The sequence below is a fragment of the Tauraco erythrolophus genome, chromosome Z (assembly GCF_009769465.1).
Source record: "Tauraco erythrolophus isolate bTauEry1 chromosome Z, bTauEry1.pri, whole genome shotgun sequence".
Taxonomy (NCBI): domain Eukaryota; kingdom Metazoa; phylum Chordata; class Aves; order Musophagiformes; family Musophagidae; genus Tauraco; species Tauraco erythrolophus.
The window spans coordinates 15,085,898-15,106,070 of NC_141496.1; the positions used below are offsets into that span (position 1 = coordinate 15,085,898).

The 20,173-nt window shown below is 36.7% G+C and overlaps 1 protein-coding gene across 5 annotated transcripts in view; it reads left to right on the plus strand.

Moving 5' to 3' along the window:
* The window catches only part of SLC1A3 (solute carrier family 1 member 3), a 76,888-nt gene that overhangs the window by 24,304 nt on the left and 32,411 nt on the right, over nt 1–20,173 (plus strand). For 4 of the 5 annotated variants that reach the window (XM_086630030.1, XM_086630026.1, XM_086630027.1 and 1 more), the window contains one exon: nt 3,530–3,667. The exons of the other annotated variant lie outside the window; for it this stretch is intronic. In XM_086630030.1, the coding sequence (XP_086486156.1) occupies nt 3,530–3,667 (138 nt within the window). The remainder of the gene's footprint in view (nt 1–3,529; nt 3,668–20,173) is intronic. 5 annotated transcript variants of the gene reach the window in all.

Here is a 20,173-nt window from a genome sequence, read left to right on the forward strand (position 1 = left end):
AGATTGAATTTTATTTTGAAAATCTACATTGGTATAGAAACGGAATAAAATGGTTTAGTTCAAGGATTGTTCTGATTGTCGTCAGGATTATCTGCAAATCAAATTTTCCATAAATTTGACTGTATCACTGAGAAGAACACCCCAAAAATATTTTTATAACTCTTATTTGATTTGCTTCTTCACTATGAACTGTACAAATTATTCAGCAATATAGTTCAGCTATACAACTGTACACTTATATAGAATTCAGCTCCTTAACTTAAACAAGCACTACTGACTTTTGTCCAGAAAAAGCCTAAAAAATTCCATAGAGAAATCTGCTCTTCCCTGCACTGCAGAAGTAGTGCAACATTTGCCGTTTGAGAAGCCAGGCTCTGATAGTGTTGATTGGGTGTTCTTTTCTGTTACAAAGGGTAGAGAGAAACCGGCACAACAGGTTGTGGGAGCTTGTTTCACACAAGGCTTTGTTTCATTACAATTTTCAGAATTAATCAGAAACATGAAACTTTTATTGAGAAAGGCCAGCTCCAGTATTGAATCTTCTCAGTTTTGATCGTGGAGGCCGCTAAGCACTACAACTCTTACCACACATGCAGACATGGATGGTTGTTGAAATGCTGCACACCTTCCAAAAGTCTTCTAATTCCTACCAGGTCTTAATGCCTTTTTTTTTTTTTTTAATTACCTTGTCATTGTGCCTATCTTTAAATCATCATTGTATGCTGTTATCTCACTATTTAAACCTGTGAATGTTGGTTCGGAGAAGCAAATTCGAAGAAGTCAAAGCTACCTTGCCAAGTCTGACTTTTCTGTTTCAAGTTCATAATTTTTGTTAATAAAACTTTGTCAGACAGGATGTAATACCCAGTATCTAGGTATTTAAACTCAGAACAGAAAATAAAGCTTCATCTCCACATATTCTAAAATCAGGAGAGACTGGTAAAATCATGCTGTTGGCTTTAATTATAACAGACTACAATGAGGAAATTATTTGCTTAAATTCCTTCTTGCACAGCTAAGATCATTATATGAATATAATTAATTTTCAGAAACATCTTTGAAGAAACTACTACTATACCTATTTTACAAGTAGTGGGACTGAGTCAGAGAATGGTTCTTATGCATATAAATCATTAACAGTGCTAAGAGTAAGACTGACAAATTAGTAACTATTGGGTGTTGACCCAGTTCACCAGAATACACTACCAGTGCACATTTTTTCCACATCGCAGAAATTCTTTTTGTAAACAGCAGTGCTGGACAACCCTGTAATTACGCACAGAGCACCTTAGGACAAAAAAACCCCATAATTTTTGGCTCAACAGATTTACATTGAGCTTCAGAAACTTACCCTCACTACCAATAACATTCATTTCAACAGTGATCTAATTCTCTCTTAGGCCATTTTGTACTGCTTGGACAGTAGTGGACCAGATAATACAGCCCTTATAGTATAGCATAAGGACTAGTTCTTATAGCAGCCTCAAAAACCCTTACAAAATTCAGTGGGGCTTTGTGCTAGTGCAGAGGTTAATTCATGCGGAACTAATTGCAGGACTGTGGCCGAAGTAAGAAACTGGTCTAGCTCTATTTGCTTGTTATCCAGTTGTCAAAATGTAGTGCTCATTAAGTGCAGAAACAAAGGGTCCGGATGGATTCTTTATATCTAAGAAATGTGTTTCCCATATAAAAAGAAAATAATCAGTAACATGGCAGTGGAATTTAAAACCTTATTGAAAAGAAGGGAAATTCTAAGGCAGGTCTTTTAATCAAGAATAATTCAGAGGTACTTCTTCTTTGCACTTTATGATCTACTTTCACTTTAAAAAAACATTTATGCAAAATGCACTTTGACTGCTTGAATCTATAGAACATGAATGAGACTAAACCAATGAGACTAAACCCAACGCCTTCTCTTCCCACCACTCTCTTCTATAGTGTGAACTGCATGCTTGGTTCCAATTGCACATTTTTCTCCCATCCTGTAACACTGAGATTTTCTGTCACACACAAGACATTTCCCAACTCCTCTAACTTAACCAACCTGCTGAAGTCCCTAACAGCATGATCAGACAGACAGGAGTCACTAACATGAGAGTTATAGCTGTTTCCTTAACATCAGCAGATGGCAATAAGCTAGTGTAGGAGGCATAACAGCATATTTTAGCTAGTAAAAATTGGCATGAAGATATTATCTGCTGTATGGATGTATCAATCTAAAATCTGATTTGATTAAGAATTGGAACTAGCAGTTTTCAAAAGTGTTCAATGTTAGAGCATTTTCAGAACACACCCAAGTTCTAACACAACCTAGAAGTGAGTTTTAATGCTCTGCTGCTTAACATCACCGAAAATGCAGTTTCATGAAACGTTTTAGAAAACATAAGTCTACCTAATTGCCAAAAAGGGCAGTCCCACTCTTTTCCAAGGCACATTTCTACCTATTCCCTTGTGAAGGTACTAATACTTGTAGAGCCATGCAAGCAAACTGCCTCAAGGAATTGACCTGGCTGAAAACTAACCCAGCAAAATAAACTATTTTTTGCAGCAGGGTCAATTCTCTGATCCAGCTTTCTATACAGCCAAAATTAGCACAAAAGCCAGCACCAGATAGTGGAGAAGAACATGGAGTCAGGAATGGAAAGGCGAGACAGTTGAATTTCACCATCTGTATGGTTAAGGAGTGTTCCTGATCCTGGCTGGATATAGTAGACCTACATCACATAGGCACATATAGCAAATAAAGCAGTTGGTACAAAGTACAAGACAACATCTACAAAGTTCTAGCTGAGAAGTTTAGGTTGCCACACATCAGCCTGTCTATGGCATCCGTTTGTAAATATATCTCAAGCACCGTTTATCTGTTCCCAGCAAGACAAATGGATTCAGGCATTCCCTTACCCCACTCCCTCAGGCATTGAAACCCACCACTTAAATCATCCAGTAAAACCTTCCAACCACAATTAGCAGCTTCTTTGCAAGCACCTGTTTTTCTGAAGGTAGGCATGTGTAAAGTTACTTACCTCCTGATGCCGTTTTGTTGTGTAAAGACCCAACAACAAGGGGATGATTCTCAAATCAGATTTGCCCTGGTTATCTCATCCAATCTGAAGCACATCTACAGGATGAGGCCCTACAGAGTACGCAGGCACGGATAAGACTTCTGAAGGTTGGTAGCTATTATGTATATGCATTGATTACATAGGTATATGATTACACCGAAAATCCCAGAAGTCAAAGCGCTTGGCTGCAGTAGGAGGGACTGTTTCCTTTTCATTAATGCTGAAGATGTACCTTTTACTTTAACTCAAATTTAAAAAAATAGTAACATGAATAACGTTCTGAATCCGTTACAATGAAAAATAATTTAATGGCTTCAGTAGGAGTACTCATAACAGTAGCTGGTGTTTGAGAAAGCGAATCAGGAGTTCCGATCAGATATGTCAAGTAAATACTATACAAATATTCATGTTCAGAGGTTACTACTACTTTAGAAGAGTAAGTCATTACGTCTTTTCCCTCTTTTCAGGTGTAATCCTTGGATTTTCTCTCCGATCATATAAGATGAGCTATCGAGAAGTCAAGTACTTTTCATTTCCAGGAGAACTACTCATGAGAATGCTGCAAATGCTAGTCCTGCCACTAATTGTATCCAGTTTAGTCACAGGTAAAAAAAGCCAATTTTATTTTTCTTTTAAATAATTCGATAAAGATGCACACACAAAATCATAGGAAATGAACATTCCGTGTCCTAGAAGTCTTATAACCTGCAGAATAGATACCTTTGCTATGGCTGTTTTAGAGACAATATAACAAAAGGTTTGAATTAATATACAAAGAAACCAAAAGATGCTTTTCTCATTTCCAAGACAATCTAACTGTACAAGTTATTATATGTAGCTGCTATGAAGCTGACTCTGTACTCTATTTTCTTCTCCACAATGTCCTATTGTGAGGAAAGATAATGTATCTCAGAAAAATAGTTCAAAGACCCAAGGAAGTTCAACTATTGATCGTGGACAATAACCCATGCCTGTAAACCCAGATCTGTGAGATGTCTGTCTACCTCCTAATCTTTTAGCAACAGATTAGAAAGAATAGGTGATAGATGGGATAGTTTGGAAGAAAATTCATTCCCTCAGTTCTGGTTTCCTGTTTTCTGTACAGTAACTCTACTAAGCTTCAAGACCTCTTTACTAAATTGTTCCTTGAGCTAGAGACATAATAATTAATTTCTTGTGATGACATATGTCTTGTCATTCCACCTAAGTTTCATGGAAGAGCCCTCAGATCTTTTATGAATGTTCAGGATGTACCTGTGATGTATTTATCCTATTAATTGTCTGAAGAAAAGAAAGCATGGACTTTAATCTGTCAGGAAAGTGGTACGGCTTGGAGAACTTAATCAAAATTGCCCACTGTGCAGTCTTAGGATCTAAACACCTAATACACTACCTTAATTGCCAGAGGATCCAGAGGCCATAAACTGGTCTCTACTTCATTGACTTTCAAATATTTTAGTATTAAGATATCCTCTTACAAATGCAAATAGCATAGACCCCATCTTCACAGATAACAAAGGCAATATGTATGTATACAAGCTGTTAATACCACGACAGAAAACTAGGGTATTCACAATTACAAAATCTATTGCTTTCACATATTTCAAGGAGAAATTATAGCTTGTTTCTATACACACATATTACATGTATACTGAAAGCTTAATGCACACTGAAACAAGAAAGGAATTTATACATCGTGTAGGGGAAACAATGAGACGTTTTATTCCCAACAAGTGTATAATTGTTACACATTATATCCCCTTGCTGTCTTCTTCCTTTCACCTGAAGAACCCCACAGATTGGTGGGACACTGATAGAAAAACCATTACAATTAGACAGGAGAGACATTTACTTGTCTTCAGTGTCAGCTCAGACTAGCACTGCTGCTCCGTTTTGTAGGATGAGTTATTGCAGGAGAGATTACCTGCTCAGTTCCTTGTAACTCTGCAGCCACACTGGTTGTAAACAGGAAATATGTAGATCATCCCATACAAGGATTTGGTTTCACTTTCAAACTTCTAAGTAGAAATACTTTGTTCAGGTAAAGATCAGCAAATTGACCTCAGAGTCACAAGTGTCACAAGAAGCTGGCCTTGTGATAAAACAAGCTCATTTATTGTATCTCCAGGTCTCAGTAGAGATTTTGTGAAGTACCAGAACAATGAGTTTCCAACTAATTCTCTTCTGAAAAGAATCTTCCATCTCTGATTTCAAACAATACCCTTCTTTTTGTTGACTTTTTTTTTTTATTTTAAATTCTTTGAAGCTTTTTATCTTTTTTATGTCCTTTTCTCATAACAGTGATTTCCTTTATTATATGAATGCTTTTGGCAAAGAAAAATCTTATCTGTCTGTAAGATTTGTCTTATTATCATACAAGTGCCTTGCAATATTAAATGGATTATTCTTAGAGTTTCCCTTTGAAATAGAGACGGTAATTTTCAACGTGAGTGACAACATTTTAAACCACTTTAGTCAGGCAGGGAACAATCAGAGAAAACTCAATGCAATTCACTGATGTCAGATTTCACTCTTCTAAAAAAAATGTTAAATATAACAGGACTATATCTTTTTTCATGAGATTAAAAGACATTTCCCAGTTTATTGCTAAAAACTATGGAAATGCTGTTTTTTACATTGAACACTATTTTGTTTAGCATACAAATTGTATTTTTTAAAAAAGATTCTTTTACATATTTGCTGCAGAACTCTCATACTCAAGTAAATATACAGGTATTACTGAATATCTAAATAATAATGAACTACAACTTTTACATGTGTACTGCTGTGCAATTTTATAGATGCCATTGGTTTCTTTTTTTTTTACACATTATAGGGTAATTCATTGAATAAAAGTCTTATGCTTCTCAAGTCAGTCTTAAGACCAGTCTCAGCATCCATGAGCCAAAGCTCTTATTTCCTGTATTTTGTCTGGTGAAGGAAAGTGGATGTCTCTTAATTGACCTCAGAAAGATTCCTCCAGGGTCTTACATGCTGATAATATAATTGCTTCTTCTGATTGTGAATCATCTGAATAAGTATTTTTGCTGTTCGCAGGCATGACAACATCTCCCAGATATGATGTTCTGTGTTTCCATTTGTACTTATGTAAATGTGCTCAATATAACTGGTTATGACAATATCAGAACATATGGTCTCTGAGATATTAGAAATAGGCTGGGGATGATTACATTCCTTCACAATTTTTGTGAATGTCAGACAAATTAGAATATAAAAATAAAGTCATAATTATAGAAGTTATGGGCTGTTATGCAAGTGAAAGATAAATTGAGAAACTGAAGACTTCTGCTATACAGGTAAACAGTTCTCATGGTTATCCACAGACTCTTGGGAAAATAAATCATGAAAAATGAAGTTAAAACAGTTACATTTTTCTATAGTCTGTTTTGGTACTTTCATGAAAGAAAGAATGCAGAGTCACATTCAGAGGTTTTTACTCACATTTGGACTTACCATTATTGCATGTGGCTCAAACAGGTACGCAGTTTTCTCCATGAGTTTCTATGTTCTGATGTGTATGATACCAGACATGTACTAACATGTGCTTGGGAGAAAATAGAGGTTATATGCATACCTTTCACCATCTTCTACTGTTTATAGGAAAATATAAAATATATCTACAAATATCTGTATTCTTCATCATCTGTGATTTAAACACAAATCCAACTGCATGCTCTATGCTGGTCTTTATTCTCTACAGCCTTTCAAATGGGACAACTCCTAAGTCAATGTTCCTAATCAGTATCTCTTCTAAAAAAGTCAAAGGCAAAAATAAAGCACAGTATATGGGAGGCGGCACAAAACCGCAAAGAAATAGGTGAAATTTGCATTTGGATTATTTTATGGCCAGATCTGGCCTGAATTCTTATACAAACGCAGGGCTGACAATTTTTCTCCATTTTGAATTTGCTGCAATTACAGGAGTTTAAAATATTTAATACCTTCTTACTTCATTATAACTTGAAACATTTGACATAAACAAATAGCTTGACATAATTATTTTTAAATTTACGCTGTCCCTAAAAAGTATATAAAATAATTATGTACACATACAATAACAGTTCAACTCATCATAAAATAGGCAAGACTGCAAGATTTGCACCAGCTTTAAGAACACTACACATTAACATTTTTTGAGCTATTACAGCAAAATCATTATAAAATTAAAATTCCGGCCCATCGAACTGGTCCACAAGGTCTGTCTTCATGTTTCAGTTATTCACTGAATATAAGGGCACCAGAGTAATGCACTTTTTCTTAATCAAATCGTATGTTTCCTGAAATCATGTTCACAAAAATGATTCATGACCAGTCTTTATAAAAAGCATATTTGGAACATAACATTTGTGACAAATCTTAAAGCTAGAGAAATTTTATAAGGATTATTTGCAAATATTTTGCGCAAGTCTGGTCATAGCTCAGTTTAATAGTTCTCCTTCTCTAAAATTATGGAAGCTTGGAATTTAGTTGTACAGAGACCACTACTTTTAAATGCAAATAAAATAGGATTAAATTCTGTTCATTTATTGCATATATCTTTGTTTGGTAAGGTATAGTAAAGTGTAAAAAGTTCTAAGACTAATTTTTGCTGCACATTGCAGAAATAGTAAGAAAATAGTTTATTTACTAACATAAATCAAACTGTGGAAAGAGAAAGGGAATGTAAAAACAGTGAAACAGCGAGGTCCATTGTTTGGCCAAAGATTACACAGCAGGTCAGCAATAACAGAATCAAGCAAACCAATCATGAACACCAGTCCAACGCACTGTGTGTTAAATGATGATGCTTTTCCAAACTGTTAATGAGAGCAACACTATTACGGTACAAATGAATCTTAATCACAGACCAAGATTTTGTGTGCAAGATTCTGTACAAATGCAAAGAAAAAGACTGAATCTTCTAACACAAAAGAAGACTATATAGTAAAATAGTTTAGAAGACTGAGTATGGAAGGTTTACCTTAAAGAAGAAAAACATCTTAGCATGTAGTTTGCAGTATGTCTTTGTTTAAAATCACTCCTCTTTCTAGTTCTAACAATGATATGACTGCCTTTCATGGATTCTGGAAGATACAGAAATTTCCTGGCCTCTGATGCAGCTTTTCAAAAACAGACTACAACATTGACAACTGCAAGTGACTTTCCTTTGGGCAGACTCAAGAGACACAGGATTTTGTCACCAGACCTTTTCAACATGTTCGTAGTATTTACCACTACAAAAACTACAGAAAGTGTTGACAAAGTGCAGAAAGCTGGAATTTCCATGTGTGGATGCCTCTTAACTAACCTCAGATGTACATATGAAGCTTTTGATTTCAGCTATCAAAGCAGTGCAATGAAAGTGACAATGTTAAAAACAAGTAGTAAGAAACATGGTCTACCCCCTCACTGGGATAAAAACAAAGGCACACAAAAAGACTCAAGTAATAAAACAAAACACAAATAGAGATCACAATTAGCAGCCAAGTTGCAGCTGTAGTTGCTTGAAATTACCTATAATGAAACAAGAATAACATTCAAAGAAACAACTGAACTTGAAATAGCCTCCAAGCCACTCACTTACGTAAGTCAGGAAAAATGCAGCATCTGGATACGAACATATTCAAGTGCCGAAAAGCCAAATTTTGCCCAAAGCGGCTTATGGATGTAAAACGTGGAAAATTAATGCTGTGACATGTTGTATGACCTTAGGCAAATCATATTTCCCTTGTGTATCTCTGCTTTCTTTCTCGTTTCAGATGTAGTGCTGGTAAAGTTTTTTTACAGCTACTAGGCAGAAAAGAAGATGACTATATAGGATGGAAATTTTAGTGCAGACATGTAGATTAAGCTGTCACAGCTCAGCAAATGTAAAGTATACAGCTATTCTAGTTATATCACTGTAGAGATGGAAAGAAACTCAGGAAAATCATTACAGTGAAAATGGTATATGGGGCCATCACTGAGAAAGTTCTTATAGAAATATTACACCCAAAGTTACCTAGTGACTGCTTGCATCTAGCTGTGGTGATATCACCAATAATAACATATACATAAATGCACCATATTTTTAACTAGATACCACTTTTTGAATGTGTTAGCCATGAAGTTAAAAAAATAAATTATCCTGAAGTTAGCACATGGTATGATGGACCTAAACTAGGTTGTATGACAGGGAACTGTGATACAGTGGCACAGCCTTTCACATCCAGATAGCAGCTGTACCCAGACTTCTGCAAAAACATCATTCTAGCAAAAACTACAATCTCATGTTATTAAATTTAAGGAATTAAGGTTTATATTTGCCTTTTCAATATTTGAAACGAGGCAGTAAATGACCCATCAAGTGTAACTGGATACAAATGCTATTAAATCTTATCAAAACATCTATCCTCTGGTAAATTATTAACATTTTTCATTTTGACAATTGTGATGTCTTTTATTAACATGAAATTAATAGCAGTAAATATAAAGGGCCAGAATTTTGAATTTGCTTATTCTAAACCCTCACATCAAAGTACACAATAGCAAGGTCTCATAAAGAGATCTGTGCATCACCTCTTCAAAAAAAAGAGGCTGGAAATCCATTCTGCGTCTAGGTTTGTGGAAGCAGAAGGCATACCACATGAAGTCTCTATGTAGTTCCAGTGTTGTCCTGTGTGCTCGCTGAGAAGTCTATTGTGGAAGAAAGGCTATCACTCACTACAAGGTCCCAGGTGCTGTCTCATATCAGCCACAAATGTTTATGGTAATTTCAACAGATGGAAAGTCTCTCATTCAGCAAGATTCCAGAGAGGGGAACAAATGATGTGCAGCCAGCATTATCCTTCTCCCAGGGCGAAGGAAGGGCCTAGCGGTAATTCCTTTTAATTTATTATGGCAGAACAGACCTGTAACTGGTGCCTGTGCAACATCTTGGGTACTCACAGCAAAGCTGGAAGCCAAAAATATTAACAGAAGTCAGTCTTACTCTTTGTGCTTCAGTTTAAGAAATACAGCATTCCTGAGTCAGTTCACACAGTTCATACCTGAAAAATTAGAAACAATTAGGCAGTGTTTGCTCAATTTAGCTGGTCACCAGAGGAAAGAACTCATTTCCCAAACTCTAAAAACTGGAAATTTTCTCATTTTCCCAGAATTCTCTGGGTTTTGCATGTCCTAAAGAAATTATTTCAGAAATCAAAATAATCAAAACCCACTAGATCAAAGAAAAGTTTTATACTGATCTCAGTCGACTCTAGTTCTGGGCAAAACAAGAGAAATGACGGATTCTCTATGAGTGAAGCACCTTTTGGATTGCCAGTGAGTGTATTTGAGCTGCCTGTATATTTGTATTGAAAGCTTTCTACAGAGGAACTCTGTACATATCTCCCACAATAGTAAGCCTGCTATGAGTAATCAATTCATGAACATCCTAGGAGCGTGTTGGTTTTTTTACTCATGCCTTTCTTTCAATATATAAAATATTATTTAAGAAATAATCTACCTTCTTTCTCACGCAACTCTTCTCTCTTTCTCCTCCACTTAATACTATATAAGTATGTCATAGAATCATGGAATCACAGAATCGTAGAATGGTTAGAGTTGGAAGGGACCTCAAAGATCATCTGGTTCCAACCTCCCTGCCATGGTCAGGGAAACCCTCCACTACACCAGGTTGCTCAAAGCCTCATCCAACCTGGCCTTGAACACTTCCAGGGATGGGGCATCCACAACTTCTCTGGGCAACCTGTTCCACTGCCTCACCACCCTCTGAGTGAAAAATTTCTTTCCTATATCTAATCTAAATCTACCCTCTTTCAGTTTAAAGCCATAACCCCTTGTCCTGTCATTACACGCCCTTCTCAAAAGTCCCTCTCCAGCTTTCCTGTAGGCCCCCTTTAAGTACTGGAAGGCTGCAATAAGATCAGCCCGGAGCCTTTTCTTCTCCAGGCTGAACAGCCCCAACTCTCTCAGCCTGTCTTCATAGGAGAGGTGCTCCAGCCCTCTGATCATCTTCGTGGCCCTCCTCTGGACTCACTCAAACAGCTCCATGTCCTTCTTGTGTTGGGGACTCCAGAGCCAAATGCAGTATTCCAGGTGGGGTCTCATGAGAGCAGAGTAGAGGGGCAGAATCACCTCCCTCGATCTGCTGGCCACACTTCTTTGGATGCAGCCCAGGATACGGTTGGCTTTCTGGGCTGCCAGCGCACATTGCCGGCTCATGTTGAGCTTCTCATCCACCAGCACTCCCAAGTCCATCTCCTCAGGGCTGCTCTCAATCCATTTTCCACCAGCCTGTACTTGTGGGATTGCCCCGACCCACATGCAGAACCTTGCACTTGGCCTTGTTGAACTTCATGAGGTTCTCACAGGCCCACCTCTCCAGCCTGTCAAGGTCCCTCTGGATGGCATCCATTCCCTCCAGCATGTCCACAGCACCACACAGCTTGATGTCATCAGCAAACTTGCTGAGGTGCACTTGATCACATTGTAAAAGCTGAACTGCATGCAAGGTTTAATTTTATGCACTTTTACATTTCACACATACATCAGTTTATGCATCCATATAGGTATTTACATATGCAATTTTCATAACTGGGCAACAGTGCTATTTAATTTGAACATCCAAAGAGTTTTTACCAAAAATAAAGAAAATCTTATGCTTTCATTTGTGTGTCTGCAAAATCAAGACTGGCTGAAAATGTGGGCATGCATTTTACTAAGTTTGTAAAGATCTGGTCATCTTGCAAAGAGATTTCCTGTAGAGATAAAGAAACAATTGACGAAATATTACCAGTTTTGATCCATGTCCTGTAACAATTGCGCCTCAAGCTAGCGTCTTTATGGTGGATTTGGGTCAACAGCAGCTAAAAATATACAAATATGAAAATTTATACACATAATTACTTTAAACACCTGCTCTTCAGTACCTGTATTACTGTTAAAACAGATGTTTATCAAGTCTGGCATATAGCCTCTATAAAACCATGATTTAGACAGGCACTCAAAGATTAAAAATTTGAATTTCTTGTACTGTTCCCCACCACAGTCTTTAAGGGAATGTGGGCAGGATAAGTTTAATAGTTATAAAATTCCAAAGTATTTTTGACAAAAGGTTTTAAAAGTTTTTAAAAAAAAAAGAGTTTAAGTAGCAGGCAGCTACATTTTGGAAAATCAACAAGAAAAAAAAAGTAGGTTGGAAATTATTCAACACCTAGAAAGACCAATTTACAGGTCGAAACCCAAAAAGAACTATGTGCAGATTCAATATGTATTGGCAATCAGTTTAACAATGATTTCCTGAATATGTTTCCTGAACGAGTTTTTGCACAGAAAGTGCTCCAGGAGGAAATAAACTATAACCAGCTGGAAGTCAGAAAGCATTGTTCAAGGCATAGACGTTAGAAAATCATAATGAAATGTCATACATATTTGTACAATACATATGTCATACATATTTGTACAATAAATACAGCTTTGGGTGGAACCTTTTACTGAGAAAGTGCTATATATCTTAATCTGTGAATACTAAAAGCAAGGAGCTACAGAAGGGATCATAAAACGAAAATATAACTCACTTCTGAACGATTTCTGAAACAATTTTGCAATCGGAAATACACAGCAATCTATCATCAAAAAGCCCGAGAGAACAATTCTAAGTGAACCCAGACCTCATTAAAAATTAAAATGATGTAAGAGCAGAGAGGAAATTTCTGCATATAATGACACTCTGTATAAAATAAAATTTGATTATATCTTAAAGAAAAACCCACCTAAGCATGTTATATAGTATCCAAAAGCAGAAAGTACGCAGCAGTGTAGTTTTTGAAGTCTTACGCTCTCCAAGTAGTAATGCACAAACAGGAAGAGTGTTCAAGAACAAAGTCTGTATTAAGCCAGCAAAACTAAAAAAAAACCTTCTGAAATCATTCAAGTTTGCTAGAAGCCCTTAATTAAAGAAGTATTTAAATTTCATTGCAAAATATAGCTTTTCTTAGTGGACCGCTACTTTCTAGATGTTTCACAAAGTATTTAATAACAGGTCATTACGTATTTTTATTCAGTTTATATTTTGCGTGGAATTCAAAATGGGTTGAGAACAGGTAACAACCTCCCATTCACAAAGACTTAGTTTTGATTTTTTATCTTAGTTCGAATGTGTAACATGAAGACTTTGCTGGCAAAGACTCCGGCAAAACAAAAAGCAAAAACTACTTGGAAGAACACGTAAGAATTGAAGCATCTTGCCTGAGTATTGATGGACCATTTTGAATCCACTTTGTCTATTGACATTTCTGTTTCAATCAAAGGCAGAAGGACTAAAAATATCTTAGGGACAGCTCAAAACAATCTTTACAGTTTAATGCAAACAACTATGAATTGGTTACAGAGAAACAGCATACCTGAAAATTAAAAAAACTCAAAAATACTGCAAAATGTAAAATTAGCCACATTAGAATGTAAATGGAGAAGATTTGATTTTGTATTTTGCACAGCAAAATGTCCAAAATGCAAAAACCAAGTCTGCTCAGCATTTTGGGAATTAGGACACTGAAAGCAAGCATTTTATTCAATATATTGAAGACTGAAGCTGTGGAGAATGATGTTCTCAAGAACGAATGACTGTGGTAACATGACAGATGAACTAGAATGGTGCCAAGTGTAAAGTAATCCACCTGGCAAAGGGGAACATGCTACACCTACACTACACCTAATGACAAGCTCTCAGTTGGCTATTAACACACAGGCAAAGGTTCTGTTAGGACCTACTAACAGTCCAGAGAAGGCGAAAGGGCTTATTAGTGGAATGGAATTCCAGTGAAATGCAAGAAAGGATTAAAAGACAACTTTTTGACTTTGAAGAGATACAACTGTAGATCACCATAAAAGTCCACAGAAATCATGAATAATTTCTAGAGGCTTAGACAGAGTAAGTATTTATTATTATATAACATAATTATTTTCCATAATAAAAGAAATATGGAGTATACAATGAAATCACTAGGGACTGCATTTATCATAATAAAAATAAGTACTTTTCCACACAGCACACAATTAAATTGTGTTGTGCATTGCCACAAGACAGAAGTTCTGGCTCTAGACTCTAGAGAGTTCACAGATACAGCCATCATTAACTATTAAATTTGTGCAACTAGCAATTTAGGAAGGCCCCAGTCCCCACTGGTGGCAAGATGCAAGGAGGGCAAGCAAGGGTGGTGAACACGATCTTTTTGTGTTTCTCATAGTCTTTCAGTAAAAATCTGTTGTCAGGTAGAGCTGAAGACAAAGAAATTACTTGGCTGATCATCAGACTAACTCATTTCCCACAGGTTTATGTTATTGCATAACAATAAATTCTGTAGTTGTTGCACTCCATAGAATTTCATATCAGATTGAAGGGGGGTGTCTGTTTTCACCTGTTAAGATTTCACCTAGAAATTGCCTTAAGGCAATGACTGCTGTCAATAGTTCCAGCTTTCTGACACCCATTTCGAGAGTTGATTTAAAACCACGGAAAAACTCTTCCAGGATCTGAGAATCATCTCACCTTCAACAAATGTAAACTCATTCCACTGACATGAAATTAGGCTTAAAAATAAGAGAGGTAAGGCAAACCATACATCAAGAGAGAAGGAAAGAACTATGGGCAACAATATGAGCAGCTTTTAATTATGTCATTCTTGGGAAGCTGACAAATAACAACAATGTAAGAACCATTATCAAGTATGACAAAAACCAGCCTGATAACTTGTGAAGAGTTACACCCAGAGATATTTAGGTACATGGAGACTTCATTAAGGCTTTAACATCTTTCACTTTCCTATTTCTTTGATGAAAGGGAAGTTACCTTTAGGTAACTTTCAGGCTTTACCTCTAGTCTGAACACTGTGATCTGCATCCCCATTTCCTACACGTGAGTGTAGGGCAACTCCATTGTATTTGGTTCCTTGTCAGTTTGCCCTTGCTATAACTCTCATGAAGGCCAGAAGAATCTAATCAAGAAAGTTCCTGAGGCTGAATTTTGGGGACACCAGGAAATTACTGGGAGTACTTGCACACCAACAGAAGTAAGCATATCATACTTTCATCAATGCTGTAAAATCTGACAGACACAAAGTACTTTCTGAATCACTGCATCAGCTACACAGACCATTGCAGAAGGACCAACTGCAAACCAAACCACACACAGAAAGTTGTCATCTTTCAGAAACAGGAGACAGTAATGCTCTCATTAGGTCCTCTACCCTTGTTTTCATCCCTGTTTTTTTTCCATGTTTTGATAATGAGCAGTTGTTACTCTATAATATATTATTTTTATTTAATTCTCAAAATTAATTGCTGGATCTCTTACATGCTGTCTTTTAGCCATGCATTTGGATTATAAACTTCTATAAGGCAGATCCATTGTTATCATTACTGGAGCAGAGATTCTGAATAGTTGTATCTTGATAGCATTTCTGGATGCCCACTTGAGTTCTGAGAAATGGACAAGGAAAGTTGCTGTGCACCACAAGAGTTACAGGACTCAAGCCTTGGGTCTGTGTTCCAGTAAGACGATGGCTTGTCTGGAAGAGGAGGAAGGGTGCCCAGCTAATGGTTCATCCTGGTATCGAGCTGCATGACACAGCTCTCACTGGTGATGGAGGATAAGAAGGAGAAAACAGAGACACTCAGGACAGAAATCTCTAGTGATTTGTGGAGACTACAGATATAACTAAGGATCAGCAACATCTGGGATTTGCACCACATGTTAAAGAGTCACAAAGCAGATCCTGCATCAACTACAATTCCTTTCATCCAGGCACTTCTGTTAGTGCATGTTTTTTCTTTACCTTCTCTTCCAAGGTGTTTCTGAATATATTCTATAGCCTCCTGTTCAGACCTTAAGAAACGAATGCAACAAAATATAAACAATGCTGCTGTATACAACATGAAGAGTATCTCAAACGATATCATTGCAAATATTTAAGAGCTTGCCTGATGGCTAGGAATTGCTTTCCGGTTGTGTCATAGTTCCTTTTCATAGCTGATAACTTTTTGCAGAAATGTGGCTGGCACAGGGTAAAACACATTTTCCTTATTCCTTTGTTGCGATGTTTTCTCCAGATGAGTGGCTGAGGCAGCCTTGAACACAGTAAAATGTTTGCTGAAACCTAGAATCTCCTTACAGAATTGCCATCCTTTTTTAATTGGGTGGAAAGCCTCTCAGTGTGAACTTTTTCAGGCTCACACAGTCAGATCTGGTTTTCTTCACGCAGGTGAGTCCAGGGTGCTGTTATACTGCTGAAGTTTGATGCAAAACTCTTGTAACATACCGCCAGTCCCAGAAACGACTGGTTTTTGTGGTGATGGCTTATTCTAGAAAGCATCAGTTTTGGCTAGGTCTGGATGTACTCTCTCACTTCTATGCACTGCCTCAGATATTCTACTTGGACCACCCTGATGACACTTCCCCATTTACACAAAGCCTTTTTCCTCTGATTCTCTCTAAGATTTGACCTTCTCAATTTGGCTGAATGATGCCACTGATACACACCACAGAAAAGTTAATTCAATTTACTTAAAAGCCCATCTATGTGTCTGGAAGGTAACAAGTGCTATCTGAATTCCAGAAATGGGGAAAAAGAAATGCAATTCTTTTCCAACCTAGAAAAATATGAAATTCTTACAGGCTCTTACCTGTTTTCAAGGTTGGCCTTTCTCGAGTCTCCTGTCTCAGTGTTTTTCAGGTCAACAAATTTCATATATTTAGCTATTTAGATCTTGGCCTAGTGTTCAACACTGTAAAGCATGGCATTACCATCTGAAAGAGGGACACAGATTCCTCAGAGGTTTTACTTAGAGAAACAGAGCAGTGTAGTACACCGCAAACTTTCAGTTCCTGCTACTGAGAAGAGAGTTACATCTAGCAAAACAGCAAGAAAAGCACCTTGGATGGCTAGCTCTTAAATTTTGGTTCCTTGGCTCACCAGACAAAAAAGTTCCCTGTATTCCTTCTATTCTTAGTATCTTGAAAGGACATTTTTCTCTGCAGGAGTCTACCAAAACCAGGTATACTGAAACTGATCTACAAAGAGAAGTAAAAACTACTAGGATAGAGAAAGACTTGTGTAAAAAGAAGTCTCCTTATTTATCAGGCCATATTATGTGGGAATGAAAAGATAAAATTCTTTACAGTTTCACACAACTGAATAGCAATTCAGTTCTAATACTGAGTGAGAAGCATACAAATAAAGAAAACAGTTGAGTGCTCAAGTCTCATGCCAACACAAGCTTTCAGATCTTAATGTTATTCTTTAAAGACCCATCATCTCTGAAAGTCAAGTATCAAAGCAAATGAAATTCCTGGGCCCCTGGTTGTGAAGAAAAGCTCAAAAATAGTTCCTGACGATATTCCAAAACCTCAAAAGTCACACAACAAAGAGCACTTATTTGAAAAAATGTTGGGGTTTAGGGTATTCCAGTACTTGGAGAGCATGACTTGTTCCTTTATAATTAGAGTTATCAAATCTGGTACTAATCTTTAAGCAATATGCATCTTCTCTACTGAAGAGTTCGAAGGGCTTCAAACGTATCAGAAGTTATGAAGAGTGTTTTGAACTAAGTACATTATCACAAACATATATTTAGATACATCTGTTAAGCACGTTTTCAGGATGAGGCTTGGTTTGTAATAATTATATACTTGAACAGAATTAACTTTTCAGAGAATTACAGCTTTTCATCCTCTGACAACTATACTGCTAAGCTCCTTACTGGTGGTAGACAAGAAAATGAAAAGTACAGGATAGAACTAGAAGTAGACTATTTGCACTAGAGTTAACATACTGATGCTGACTCTTTCCTCCGTAAACAGCTCCATTATTTTCTCTCTACTTGAATGCAAAGCTAAATACTTACTTTATTCTGATATTTCACCACCCACTTCTAACTTAGATCTGAATACTTAGATAGTATCAGAGATTCTCCAGTGAATATAGTTCCTTTTCAGAGCTAGAGAAAAAATAGGTTTTGGTCAAGAGTTCACTTAATGAATGGCTATTTCATTAATGAATACATTCTTGCATTGAAAATCAGCTTTGTCCAGTATTTACAATTGCAGTATGTCTTAACTCCCTGAACCCTGAAAATAAAGTTAGAGCACATTAGTTTATTAAACCTGGTTAATATCTGCCTCAAGGCTAATGAAGCTGTGCAAAGGGCCCACATTCATGAATAAAATAAAGCTTTCAAATTCAAGATAGGATGTTTCATAGTTTGTTAAAAAGTAAATAGTCTTCTTTTCTGTTCTGCAGATCATCGCAGTCCAATAATAACAGTGACCTAAAAAAAAACCCTCTTCTCTTTCATCTGTTTAGTTTAAAATTAGCTGATTTTTCTTTGGTACCTCAGACCTTTTGTACAAATTCGTATCTTCAGCCCTGCCTGTAAGCAAATGATGCCCAGATGGCAACTGTGTAACACTTGAATTGTGGAAGCCCAAACGTATTTTTCAGCTGTACTTAGCACTGTAACATCCTGGAAAAGAGCTGAATAACATTATTAAAAAACACTGATTGCTACTGTCAGGCATTCCTGAGGAAGTCTCAACTTCTTTCCATTGCCTCCTGCAAGTCTGTAAGGTGGAGAAAGACAAAGCAAAAATGCGGGCTTTGATGTTGCAAGGCTGTAACTGAATCAGTGACCCAAAGTTCAAAAGGTCACTGAAACAAAGGAAAGAAAAGAAGGAAAACAAAAGCCTGTTCACATGAAACTCCAAGTCCACACTTTCGTAATGAGTTGTCAGAACAGCCTTAACATCATTACTGAATAGTGGAAAAAAAAAAAAAAAAATTATAATGACAATTTAAAATGTAATAGACTAATTGCAGCTAAAGTAATGCCTCCTTAGTATTCATATGGCATATTACCAGAGGACCTTGAATTCACAAATAGGAAGTATTTTTTTCCCAAAGTTGATTTGACTGTTACCCCTTAAATTACTTGGGGGGGATGTAGGGTGTAATTAAATTACAATGTAATCCTATAGACCATGAAAAATATTGAAAAATACTTATGATGTTATGCATTAGGATGTTCTTGCGCTCCATCCCTGGAAGTGTTCAAGGCCAGGTTGGATGAGGCTTTGGTCAACCTGGTGTAGTGGAGGGTTTCCCTGCCCATGGCAGGGGGTTGGAACTATATGATCTTTGAGGTCCCTTCCAACCCTAACCATTCTATGATTCTATGATTCTATTTATTATTAAGGTATTAACTTATGAATTATAAGCGGTGTTTTAAAATGCTGTTAGTTCATAAATTTAAAAATGTCTATAAAAATTTGTTCAAATTATGTGTGCATCATATCCCATACCCTTTAAATAGACTTTACTATGCTTGATAAAGGAAGTCTCAGACTGTTTCTGGATACTTTATTAATCCAAGATGCATTTTTTTGATGTCATATAAAACTTGAAATGCAGAGTTTTTCTTATCCAATCAAAGTTAATGTGATTCTTTGAAAAATGACAATCTAAAAGTACTCTGTGTTGTCAAATTAGTTACTGTTCCGCATTTTCTAAAGCAAATAATAACTTAGAAACATGAAAGAGCTCCATGAATTTCGTTTTGACACGGATAGATAATATTATGTAGTGATGCATCTTAATTGTACATGAACTATCACTGGATTAGGTCCTGCACCAAAGTCAATACAGTGCTGGGGGCAATCTCTTTCAGGACAAACTCTCCAGACTGAGAAGATGTTACATCAACATTGGTGACTTCACTGTCATAGATAGAAAACTGAGCTAAATTTATATCAATACCAGGATAGCAACAGCATCATGGAGCTCCATTCAAAGTGATTTCTATTGCTTCATATGAACGCAGATAACACTACAACTTGGCAGAAATTAAAATTGTACTTGAAGTGTGAGAGGAGAAAAGTCAGCAAACAAAGTGTGAAACTGTCAAGAACAGCCCATGGAAGCATACATACTGTTGCGAAATAGTACAAACTGAAAAAATGTGTGGCAAATGAGAAAGAATGTAATAAACTAAAGGATTACAAGAACATGTAAACACTAGCAGGGTGTGTATAACATAGAGAAAAAGGAAAGCGTCATCTCCATGAGCAGCTCAGATAA